General features: G+C 32.7%; 1 protein-coding gene across 4 annotated transcripts in view; it reads left to right on the top strand.

Annotated features, from left to right (window-relative positions):
• The window catches only part of ITGB1 (integrin subunit beta 1), a 39,389-nt gene extending 27,218 nt beyond the window's left edge, over positions 1 to 12,171 (top strand). For 3 of the 4 annotated variants that reach the window (XM_045820150.1, XM_045820151.1, XM_045820152.1), the window contains exons 12-17: positions 1,469 to 1,707; positions 1,945 to 2,167; positions 2,805 to 3,037; positions 4,676 to 4,842; positions 5,760 to 5,839; positions 10,940 to 12,171. In XM_045820150.1, coding sequence (XP_045676106.1) covers positions 1,469 to 1,707; positions 1,945 to 2,167; positions 2,805 to 3,037; positions 4,676 to 4,842; positions 5,760 to 5,834 — 937 coding nt within the window. In that variant the 3' untranslated portion in view covers positions 5,835 to 5,839; positions 10,940 to 12,171. The remainder of the gene's footprint in view (positions 1 to 1,468; positions 1,708 to 1,944; positions 2,168 to 2,804; positions 3,038 to 4,675; positions 4,843 to 5,759; positions 5,840 to 10,939) is intronic. The other variant, XM_045820153.1, reaches the window with a different exon arrangement.
• The last annotated feature ends 533 nt before the right edge of the window (positions 12,172 to 12,704 follow it).

Genomic DNA, 12,704 nt, shown 5'->3' with positions numbered 1-12,704 from the left:
CTTCTACATTGTTAAAATAATTTTTTAAATGAATACATTTTGTAAAATTAAGAAAACAGTATTTCAGAACTTAGAATCAAATTAACTTTAATCAAATTATTTTAAAGTGCAATGCTACACTGTGGTTATGTACTTTTTAATTAAAGATTACAATTGATGCCTTGGCTGATGTGGCTCAGTGGATTGATTGCCGCCCTGTGAACCAAGAGGTTGCTGGTCGATTCCCAGTCAGGGCACATGCCTGCCTCGGTTGCAGGCCAGGTCCCCAGTGAGGGGTGCATGAGAGGTGGCCACACATTGATGTTTATCTCCCTCTCTTTCTCCCTCCCTTCTCCACTGTCTAAAACTAAAATAACTTAAAAATTTTTTTAATTACAATTAAAAATACTCTTTATACAGCTTTCTCCTTAAAATTATAATAGGAGGGGAGTGTATTTTAATTTAATGTTAGTCCCAAAGGAATAGCCTCTTAAGGGTTTTAATCATGAGAAGAAGAAATGTCTGTATTTCACTATCAGTTATTAACTGTCTGTTCTAAAGAGCAGTTAAGATGTTTATTTTTCATGTTCTTATCCTGAGTCATATAGATGCATTTTTAGTAAAATATCATTTAACTAAACAGGTTATCTTGAATATGTTTTGTCTGCCTTCTCTTTATATATTTAGCAGACATTACAGAATCAGTGTATTCAGTGTCTATAAGCATCAGGTGTTTTAAAAAGATACAGGGTGTCTGAAAAGTCTGGACCCATAGGATACATTTTTTCCCCCAAAGATTTCATTTATTTATTTTTAGAGAAAGGGGAAGTAGGGGAGAGAAACAGCGATGTGAGACTCACATCAGTCAGTTACCTCTCACAGGAACCGAACATGCAGCTCAGACATGTGCCCTGACTGGAAATCAAACCAGCAACTTTTCGGTTTGTGGGAGGACACCCAACCCAGTGAGCCACACCAGTCAGGGTGGGATACATTTGTTTTTAAACAGTATGTTACTTCTGTTTTCAAGTGATAATGCTTAGTGTTTTTCTTCGGCTTCCATGCACGTTTGGGGTATGTTTGTTGTGCCTTTTTAGATTAACAGTTGGACCATTGCATTAAATTTATAGATATTTCACCTATAATAGCAAATGTAATAGGGTATCATTTGTAAACATACTCTTTAAAAATAAATTTATACTGTTTGTAGATGTTTTATTTACTGTTTATTGCTAGATTACAGTTTCATCTTAATTAAAAGGTTACTCTCCTTAAGAAAGATTTTTTTCCTAGATCCTTGCATCTATTCTGTATGAACTGGAATGGCTGGTCTTGTGTGCATATATACACTTTTGTGTACAGGAACACTCTGTGTAATGTACTTGTAGTTTAAAGACATTGTTCATAGTCTTATCTCTTCTCTCATTCTTTGCAGAAGCATAACTAGTTATTGTTATTTTATGGGATTGAAGTATTGGACTCTCTTTAGGTGCAATGAGGGGCGCGTTGGCAGACACTGTGAATGCAGCACAGATGAAGTGAACAGTGAAGACATGGATGCATACTGCAGGAAAGAAAACAGCTCCGAGATCTGCAGCAACAATGGGGAGTGTGTCTGTGGGCAGTGTGTTTGTAGGAAGAGGGATAATACAAATGAAATTTATTCTGGCAAATTCTGCGAGTGTGATAATTTCAACTGTGATAGATCCAACGGCTTAATTTGTGGAGGTGAGAAAGTGGTCAGAAAATGGTTATAAAATGATGATTGCTGGTTCTATTTCACATATTTCATTTAATACAATAAAAATATTTGGAGTTTGCTTTGTGACAGAGGATGGCATTGAGGGTCCATTCATCTTTTAGATATACTTTCTTCCCCACTATTGCTTATTTTTACTTTTAAGTTAATGCTTTGGTTTTTATGTGTTTAACCATTGTTATAAGAAAGGATATTTTTAATTATAGGAAATGGTGTTTGCAAGTGCCGTGTGTGTGAGTGCAACCCCAACTACACAGGAAGTGCATGTGACTGCTCTCTAGACACGACATCATGCATGGCCACAAACGGACAGATCTGCAATGGCCGGGGCATATGTGAGTGTGGTGCCTGCAAGTGCACGGATCCCAAGTTTCAAGGGCCAACTTGTGAGATGTGTCAGACCTGCCTCGGTGTGTGTGCTGAACATAAGTAAGTTCAAAATAGTTGATATTTACTATCTGTTGCCCTACATATTATCACTAAATCCACAAGAGTACCTACAGTAATTACCACTGTAAAGAGTACCACTGTAAATTATATGCAACACAGAAGCCCAATCTTTAAATCTTAAAATATTCTTTCTCAGTACCTCATGGTATTGAAACATGTGATATGAGAGTGGTACTGTTACTTTGATCTGAATTTGTTATATAATTAAATCTGTATAGTAACCTTTGTTAAATTAGCATTACCAATTGCTGAATTACTACCTTTTGACTAAGCACAATCGAAGGTTTTGCCTCTTGAAGAACTGTTATTATATCAGCAACACATTGTTTAAATTATTTTGGTTTTATGTTACATATTTAATATATGATAGGGCTAGTTTTATTTTACTAGTCTTATTTCTATTTCAGGATTTTAGTTTGAACTGTAATAATTTCACTTGGGAAACTAGCATCTTTATATTTAGTTTCTCATTGATAAATATTGTATACTTCTCCATTTATTCAAATATTTCATTGCTCTTGGTTTAATTTGGTCAAATTTTGAGTCTAGTCTACAAAGTAACCTTTAAGCAATTTTAAATAATAAATTTTAAATGTAATAATTTGTGTTTTAACAGAGAATGTGTTCAGTGCAGAGCCTTCAATAAAGGAGAAAAGAAAGATATATGCGCACAGGAATGTTCCCATTTTAACATTACCAAAGTTGAAAGTCGAGACAAATTACCCCAACCAGGCCAGGTCGATCCCCTGTCCCACTGCAAGGAGAAAGATGTTGATGATTGCTGGTTCTATTTCACATATTCAGTGAATGGGAACAATGAGGCCATTGTACATGTTGTAGAGACTCCAGGTATAAATCTGATGGTTTCAAAATGCCTTTCATTTTCTTTTATGTCTTCTTTTTGCTCTTTAGGGCTACCGGCAGTTTCTCTGATATCCAGGAATGGCTTCCAGCTTGATTATTGTAGTTTCAAGTTGGGACAGTTTTTAGTCTCAAAGTTTAAAACAGTATTTAAGGAATGGTATAAGAAATGAGGAAGAGAAAGCAAGTGTGAAGTTTTATGAGTGGAGAGTTTGAAGATTAAGTGCAGGGGTCCACACAAAGTAGTTGACACAATGCCTGACAGTTAGTAAGAATTATATCATTATTGATGATACTGATAATATTTAACTTGGAGCTTGGTCTATGTGCTTTTTTTATATTTGGGGTTTTTTTGTGTGGGAATGTAGGTTTTCATTTCTCTTGGATAAATATTAAGAATGGATTTGGTAATGGAAAAAAATACAATGAAGATTAAATCAAGAAAAAAAAAAGAAAAAAAAAGAATGGATTTGGGGCCATATGGGATGCATATGTTTACAGGGAAGAGCCAAACTGGTTTCTAAAGTCTCAATATTGTTTTGCCGATTCAGATTTGTGTTTTGTAATAGTGCTTCCCCGGTCTTTTCTTCCTTGACATTTCATTTTGTTAGCAAGATATTTTAAAGACCAGAAGCTTTCATTTTAATTGAACTACAGTTTACCAAGTTTTTCTTTTACATATCTTGCTTTGGTTATCTTATCTGAGAGCTCTTTGTCTAACTGAAGTTCATAAAGATTTTTCTGCTGTGTTTTCTTCCAGAAGTTTTATAGTTTTGGTTTTTCACTTAGGTCTTTACCCCATATGAGTTAATCTTAGCATATGGAATGAGGTTCAGTTTTTTTGCATATGAATGTCCAGTAGTTCTAGCATCATTTGTATAAAAAAACTGACCTTTCTTAACCTTTGTTGAAATAAGATAACATGTGTGGGCCTATTTCTGAGTCTATATTCTATTCCGTTAATTTCTGCAACTATCTTAGCTGATACTATACTGTTTCAATTACTGCCATTTTATACTATTTTTGAAGTCTGATAATGTGAGTAGTTCAACTTTGTTCTTTTCCAAAAGTGTTTTTCAAGCACTTCCCAAATTTTCTGCTTTCCTTGTAAATTTTAGAGTTAATTTGCTGATAACTCTAAAAATTCTGCCAGGATTTTGATTTGGGATTGCATTGATCAAATTAGAGGAGAATTGATATTTTAAAATACTGTGTTTTCTAATTCATGAACATAGAATGATTTCTTTCAGCAATGTTTAGTAATTTTTAGCATGCAGATGTTACACATATTTTGTTGGATTTATACATAACTATTTCATGACTCTTGAAGCTATTGCAGAGGATACTATTCTAAAATTCAATTCCCAATATGTAAAAATAAATTTTTGTATAGTACAAAGAAATACATAATGATTTTTTATTTATTAATCATGTAATCTGTGGCCTTGTAAACTCATTTGTTAGTTCTAATGTCTTTTATAGATTCTTTGGGATAGTTTATATTCACTTGTCTTTTTATAAGAGACTGTCCAGTTCTTTGTAGTCTTAGCTGTACTCTACACACATTAATCCCTTGTGTGCTAAGTTGGTTTTTTTTGTTGTTGTTGTTGTTTTCATACTTTACAGAGTGCCCCACTGGTCCAGATATCATTCCAATTGTAGCTGGTGTGGTGGCTGGAATTGTTCTGATTGGCCTTGCATTGCTGCTGATTTGGAAGCTTTTAATGATAATTCATGACCGAAGGGAATTTGCCAAATTCGAAAAGGAAAAAATGAATGCCAAATGGGACACGGTAAGTTGCAAAACACATAAGAAGTAAAGTGGGTCATAAAGTAAATGTAATATTTCTGAGACTTGTTTATTAACTCTAAAACTGATTATTAATGTCCTCATTAAGTGTTACATTTAGTAAAAAACAAAACATCTTAAATATATTCATTAAAATGCTATAAGAATGTAACTTCTTGTTACTCTGGTCAGTATTTTTATTTCTTTAATAATTTTGATCTTAAATCAGCTCTTCTGCCTTTTCATCTCATGTAAAGTGGAATCCTATTCAATGGAAAGATTCTCCCTCCCTCTCTCTCTCTCCCTCTCTCTCTCTCTAACAAAGAACCTTAAGTGGAAAGCACCCAGACTCAAAAGGCTACATACTGTATGATTTCATTTATATGACAATCTGGAAAAAGGCAGAACCAGAGGGACAGCAATCAGATCTGTGGTTTTCAGGGGCTGGAGTGGGGGTAAAGGTCATGAGGCATCTTTTTGGGATGACCTTGATTATGAATGTGGTAATAAATTTGAGAATTCATGGACCTGTACTTAAAAAGGATATATAAGGATATATAAAGCAAATAACCTTGCTTTATATAAAAAATTGTTTTTAAATGTTAGTGGCTGAAAGTTTGTGCTAGTGTTCAGGGCTTTAAAATTGGGAGTTGGAGGTGGAGTGGCCAGATGTTGGCCCTCATGTAGTCATCTTGTAATACAGGAAGGCTGTAATAATTTTTAGCATTTTTAAATTACAAATGAATTTTAGTCATTTGCACTTTAGTACAGTTTGCTTGTTTTCTTTTTAAATAATGAATTTTAGAATTATAAAAATAGTAAAATGAGTGAAATAGTAAAAATTCTTTTTTATAGTGTTTAAACACTATACATGTCCATTTTTCCTGATGAAATCATTAGAAACTATTTCTTTTACTTTAGCAAGAAAATCCGATTTACAGGAGTCCTATTAATAATTTCAAGAATCCAAACTATGGACGTAAAGCTGGTCTCTAAGTGCCGTTCGTATTTTCTTTCATTTTCTATCTTTGCATGTGAACTGTCATCCTTTTTGACTGCACTGTGTGTCCTTTGTCACTTGCTGTTTTTTTTTTAAATCTGGCTTTATTTATATGATTATATTATAGCCTTTTTCGTGTGTTAATTTAGAGTTAGTGTTTAGAAGGGCTTTAAAATAATGGCGTAGAAGCAGCAGCTATGTTGTAGTGAAAGAGAATGTGCTTTGTGGTCTGACAGACTGGGGTGAAATCTGAGCTCTCCCACTAAGCAGAATAGCATTGAGCCACTCAGTTTCCAGATTTTTCATATTTTTAACAACAAGTCACTCAGAATGTCTAATGTGTGGCAGTTTTTGACTGACGTGATAGCAGCATGTCAGTCATAATCCTCACTCTAAACCAGTGCTTTAGATGGTATTATACTTATATGAAAAATTTTTGTGTGTAAGTTTTAAGGTGAAAGAGTGAAAAATTAATGTGAATCTAAATTACAAAATAGGACAAAGTAAATGTAACCTGACATAACATTTGTTGATTCCAGATTTATTTTGAGATTCCTTTTTCTTGATTGCAATTTGAAATTCTATTAAAAACCAGAAGACCTTTTATTTGTATATATACATATATTTCTTGTTAAACATTGAATGAGTCTAATACTCAAATGTAATATTGAACTTTTTAAAAAAAAACTAACCAAGACTTTAAAAAGAAAAATTTATAGTTTTAAATAAAAACTTTAGTTGAAAATTTCATAGTTGTAATAAGGCTTGCTTATCCTTTTCTGTAAGCTAGGACAAGTTATTTTGGTGGGCCTATGTTTTACCTAGAGGATAAATTTATCATTGTCTTCCCAGTAGTAGACAGGATTTTTCCTTATATCTGAATTTTTATGAAATGCTTCTAGAATATTTTAGTATAAGCCCCTAAAACTCTGTGATAAAAAGATTGTGATTAGAATAATTTCTCTTTCCTGGTTATATAGAATTCTTCTTTCCTTTCCCAACTACTGACTTCACACATGAGAAAACTGAGGCACAAGAAGGATTAGGTAACTTGGTCCAAGTTTACATCTCATCAGTGGAAGAGCTGAGATTCAAACCCAGACAGTTGGGCTCCATTTCTGTGTTATCCACTACCTTGAACTGGTAGCAATCACATATTCTTCAGGAGACTGTTACCCGATTAGGAAGAGATAGATCAGTCTTTATAGAGAATTATAGTTTTTGACATTTATTGACTTAGAATAACACTGCTGTATTGGACAAACATTGTACAAGGGAAATCACTTTATTGCATAGAAACCAAAACTGTAGTTTTGCTTATAAAATAATAACAACTAAAATCTTAATATAAGAATGTTAGTATTTTTAGATATATAGGAAATATTAATAATATTAGAATCCATTACTGGTCTCATTTTTCTTTTATATCTAAGCAGATTTTGAGGCTTGAAATAGCAAAGTTAAATTTCATGGCAGAAAAAATATAGTCAGATTCATACATAGGTAGGTTGTTCCATTTTCATATTAGTCTGAGACTTGCCACATTCTTTTTCTCACATGGTACTTTCCAGAAAGTCATTTTTTGAAGGAAATTGATTTGCTTGGATTTTCTTTCTTCAGTTCTTTCTCCCTGCCTTCCTTCCTCAGAACTTCCCTCACTCTCTTTCTTTTTGTGGTATGTCAAAGCAGTCAAATGTTGACAATTTCATAGGATTATTTCTCATAGAAGAAAAAACTCTGTATGTCCAAAAGGTAAAATCTTTTACCTTTACTGTGCATTGACTTATACTTTGAAGGAAATTATTAATAATACTGAAACTCAGTGTTTGTATTGCTAACTTAATTTTTGGCTGAAATGTTACTTTTTCAGCCAAAACAAGCATTTTGGATAATTAAAGAAGCAAATGTAAAAATGTCTATTCATTAGTGAAATCCAGACAAACTAGTAGCCACAGATAATTATGAGTTGGTTTGTCAAGAAAAATTAAACTATAAATAAAAAATAGGATTTAATGAATGAATATCAAGAAATTAAAATAAATCATGGCTTATAAAGCACTTTTCTGATATGGGACCAAAATTTGCCAGTCAATTTATATATATGTTTAAGTTTTGTCATCTTTTATTTATTTTCTTTTTAGACAGAGGGGGATGGAAGGAGCAAGAGAGGGAGAGAAACATTGTTGCATGGTTGCTTCTCGTGCACCCCTTACTGGGGACCTGGCCTGCAACCCAGGCATATTCCCTGACTGGGAATCGAACCAGCGACTTTGGTTCTCAGCTGCGCTCAGTCCACTAGGCTATACCAGCCAGGGCCAATCAATTATATTATTAATATATTTTGGATAATGAGCAACCACTGTAATTATTTCAACTCATAAGACTGTCATGTAGCAACATTAGAAAAATCAGATTATCAACTTTATAATTGTTCGAGTGGATTAAAAAATTCTTCAGTCTATTCTCTACTGTTACGTAAAAGCAAATGGATTTCTAATCTCCCACAATCATGCATTGTATATCTAATGTATTTTGAAGAGGTAATTCTTTAGCTATCTGTTAGCCATTCCAGAGTGAGCACAAAGATGAAATTTTACTGAGTACATTTCACAATATACAAAGCCTATTCTCTTGATTTAAATAGGCTTTGCTTTTTGTTGGGAATAGAGGTGGGTTGCATTCTGAATGAAAACTAATCTGAATTATTTTTGTTTATCTCCATTTAAAATGATGCTTAATGCAGATAGTTTCATTTCACCTCTAACCTTGCATGTTGAATTTTTGTTTGAATGGACTTTAAAATATAAATATAAATGTTTGTGTATATGAAAAGGGAAACTTTCCTCCAAAGGTAAGTTCTGCCATATAAATTGTGCTTTGGGCTTGTCCATAACAAGTGTTTTTTTCTTCTTTTGTTTTCTGGGTTTGTTTGTTGGTTGGTGTTTTTTTTTTTTTTCTACCTCCTTTATAATTCTTAAGTATTAAATGTTAGATTTACCTAAAGCATTATTTTAAATAAATTTAAGTAAGTGATCATTTATTTTTCCAGCATATGTAAAAGAACGGGCAGTACCATAGATGGAAATAACAAGTGTAACTTATTTGTACTCTATAACTTAAGAATGTAGTTGCTAGGATCCAGTTTACTGTCTGTATTGTGAAATGTCTGCTGTAATGTGTTTGCGATAATATATTGGCTTCAGTTGGGATTAGAGCTCAGAATTTGGTACATTATATGATTTTTATCATCCATATTATTTGTCTCTGAGGGATCCTTAGTTCCTCCATGTTTTGGGGAAAAAAAAAGACCAATAAAGCTGTATTTTGTGCTATGGGGGAACATGGGATTGGGGCTAAGGCATGTCATCATTTTTTAATTGGTATTCAGACTAACTGCTGAAATCATAGTGGTTTATTTGGTGTCTCTTAGGACCCAGCCCTTACGTGCTATATGTCCCCTCATTGATTTCCTGTCTACAGGATAAAATTCCATTTGTTTAGCATGGCATAGAGGACCTTGCTTGATTTGGCACTGTCGTCTTTCTTGTCTCTTCTCCATTCCCCACTGCTCAAAACATACACTCCCACATGCACCCTTAAAAACTTCTGAGTCAGAGATATTTCTGCATGTATGTGCTATTCCTTTTCCTACACCTTGAATTTTGATTTGTATATTTTTCTATTTACCTTTCAATATTTTTATCTGTACTCAGTTTCACTATAACAATATTTACAATCTCAAAGTCAATTCCTTTTTTCTTAAACTGTTTTTTTATTATGTACATAATTCTACTTTGTATTGTACTATATTAAAGTGACTTATTTTCATGTTTGTTATCCAACAGACTGTATCTTTCTGGAGTGCAGAAATTGTAGCATTGAAAGCCAGATCCAAATATACTCTGTAGTGAAGTGTGAATAAAATTTAACAGCAAAAATTACTGTTTATATGCTTTCTATAAATATTTTTTAAAATTAACTGCACATAGTAATATAGTAAGATATAACTAAACATTTTAAAATCATAATTTTTGTTTAAAACCTCAGTGTTTTAAGTTTTTATTTAATATTTGATTTGTACTCACTGTAATTTTCTCTGATAGAGAATTATTGGGCTGTATTTCTCACTTGGCTTTCAAGCCTACTTTCAGTCTACAAGAACAGGAGGAAACAGAATGCTATAGCAGATATCGGAATGTATCAATTAGCATGAGACTTTTTTCAGAAAGTAGTAGTATGGGGTTGTGTGTTATTTTCCCCTTTTTAATTAAAAATTTTTTTTTACCTGAGCTGCCTATCTTCGATTTTTCCTTTTTTTTCTTTTTCTTATTTTTAAAAAATATTTTTCTTAGTTATTTTCTTGCCTAAAATATCACTCAATGTACTTTTGGATCTTGAAAGAACTCCTGTGTTTAGGCTTGAGTCATTTGATTTTGCTACTGTTTGTTAAAATACAGTATCACAATAAAAACATTTACCAATACCATATTGAAGAATAATAATTATTTTATGAAGAGTGGTAATTATGTTTGTTAACATTATAAGCAGATTTAGTTATGTAGTTACTTAGTGGAGGCTCAGTGCCCTCAGTGACACTGAAAACCTTACTCCAGAGCTCTCTGAATTAGCAACTTTTGTGGAAGTACTTCAGAACATCTCCCTCCCTCAAAGAAATGAAAGCCAAGGGTTCCCTCTAATTAACAGGCATCTTCTGTGCACAGTAAAGGCTTAAGAATTAGGCAGTTGATGGCAAAAGAGTTAATTCTTTCTTTAAGACAGGCATTCAAAGCTAGTTAAAAGAGAGAAAGCAGAGCAGAACACTGCCATTGAGGATATTCTTGAATGAACTCTGCAGTGGCAGAAGGACTCAGGAATGAATAATGCCAGATTATAGGGCAGCTTTAGACCTGTTGAGTAACACTTCCCTTTTTCATATTAGTGTAAACTTTTATTAATCCTTTTTTGAAAAATGGGGTGTGATATCTGGACCGATAAAATAGAAGCAACTTCCAAAAATGTCCATAGCTTTTCATACTGTTTTATAAAATAATATTACATGATTTTAGTAGAGTAACTGATAATTTTTCTTCTTTTTTTTTAGGGTGAAAATCCTATTTATAAGAGTGCTGTGACAACTGTTGTCAATCCGAAGTATGAGGGAAAATGAGCACTACCTGTACAAATTATACAACACTGAATGCAAAGTAGTGAATTTTATAGTCACAGAATAAGGTAGCTTTAGGGCAGTGTCACCATGGGTTATACTCATGTGCGGGTTTTGAAAATGTACAATATGTATAATCTTAAATTTTTTCTGTTATTTTGAAAATAATGTTATAATCAATGCCAGGGACTGACACAAGACTTGAGACAGGATGCTTATTCTTGTCAGCTAAAGTCACATTGTGCCTTTTTATCCTTTTCCTCCTGGACTATTGGAATCAAGTGCTTATTGGATTAAATGATATTTCGAGGATGATTGAAAGGGCAATAGTTAAAGTAGTGAGAATGATGAGCATTTCTCAGTATGAAGTATTCAAACAGATTTTTAGCTTTATAGATATGTCACTTTTCAGTTATAAGAAAGTCCAAGGTAAATGTCTTGCTAGCTAGCTTAGAATTGTTTTAAATTTATTTTGCTACTCGACTATTCGATATGACTGATGATATATCAGAAAGCTGAGTGTGTTAGGAGTTAGTTGTGTAAAATAGTTTTGAAATACTTGATCTATAGAAGCCATGGGAAAATGTCAGAGTTAGGAAAGGGAAACAGCTTTAAAAACCTGTGTGCCATTTTAAGAGTTACTTAATCTTGCAACTTTTATGCCTTCTCTTTATAAATTCAAGCCTTGGATAAACGTATTGGGAAATTTTAGGCAAAAGTCATTAATTTAGCATTATTTACATAAAGGTCTTAATTCACATAGTATATTCTAAATTGGGACCTTTGGGTGAGTTTATTTTATTTTGTTTTGTTTAAAGCCTGGTGCTTTTCATCACCATTTCTAATCATTTAATGTATCTGCAGTTTGGGGGTAAGACTTCTTTAATCAGTACTTTTTCTTTGATGTTTTAGCTGTAAATTTGCCTAATGAATATGTGAAGTTATACTGTGGCTTATGCAATTACTATCACTATGCCAGCCTTACTGTCAGTCAGTGCTATGTAACAGACCACTGTGTAATTACTCCTCACAGTTAGAGTTGCCGATTTTGTTTCATAACAGTCATATTCTTATTTTAAGTGCCTTTTAATTTTAATAGTTCACTTTTTACAATGCTGTTTACTGAATTTATTTATTAAATAAAAAGGCCCAAAATAACTTAAGTTGGATATTTTCACTCTATATTGGTGTATTTTGTTGGTATGTTTGCATGAACATATTATAGCTTAAAGAGATTGGTATAAAATACTACTGGTGAGTGGGTATTTCACTTAAGAAGCTAAAAACATAGTTCTTTAAAAAATTAAATAAAAAAGATGTACTACAGACATAAGTAATACAGTAAAGTAGATTTTCAGACTATCTTTGAATTCTCTAAATATTGGTTAAATCTTTATCTTTTCCTCCTCCCCCATCTGCACTACACTAGGAGATAGGTTTCATCCCTACGTTAAGCAAAATTATCTCTTTTTTTTTTTTCCTGGTTTTTCCTTTTTGTAAAAAGTATTTTCAATTTTTTCCATTATAATTGACATATAATAGTACATTACTTTTAGGTGCACAACCACGTGATTAGATACTTATATAACTTACAAAGTGATCACCTCAAGAAATGTAGTACCCATCTGACACCATATATACTTTTTATAATATTATTGACTGTACTTCCTTTGCTATACTTTACATCCCTGTGAGTATTCTG

Source organism: Phyllostomus hastatus, unplaced genomic scaffold, assembly GCF_019186645.2.
Source record: "Phyllostomus hastatus isolate PE091 unplaced genomic scaffold, TTU_PhHast_1.1 phas_scaffold_39, whole genome shotgun sequence".
Classification (NCBI taxonomy): domain Eukaryota; kingdom Metazoa; phylum Chordata; class Mammalia; order Chiroptera; family Phyllostomidae; genus Phyllostomus; species Phyllostomus hastatus.
Note: the sequence above shows the minus strand (reverse complement) of the source record. Positions and strands in the feature narration are given on the sequence as shown.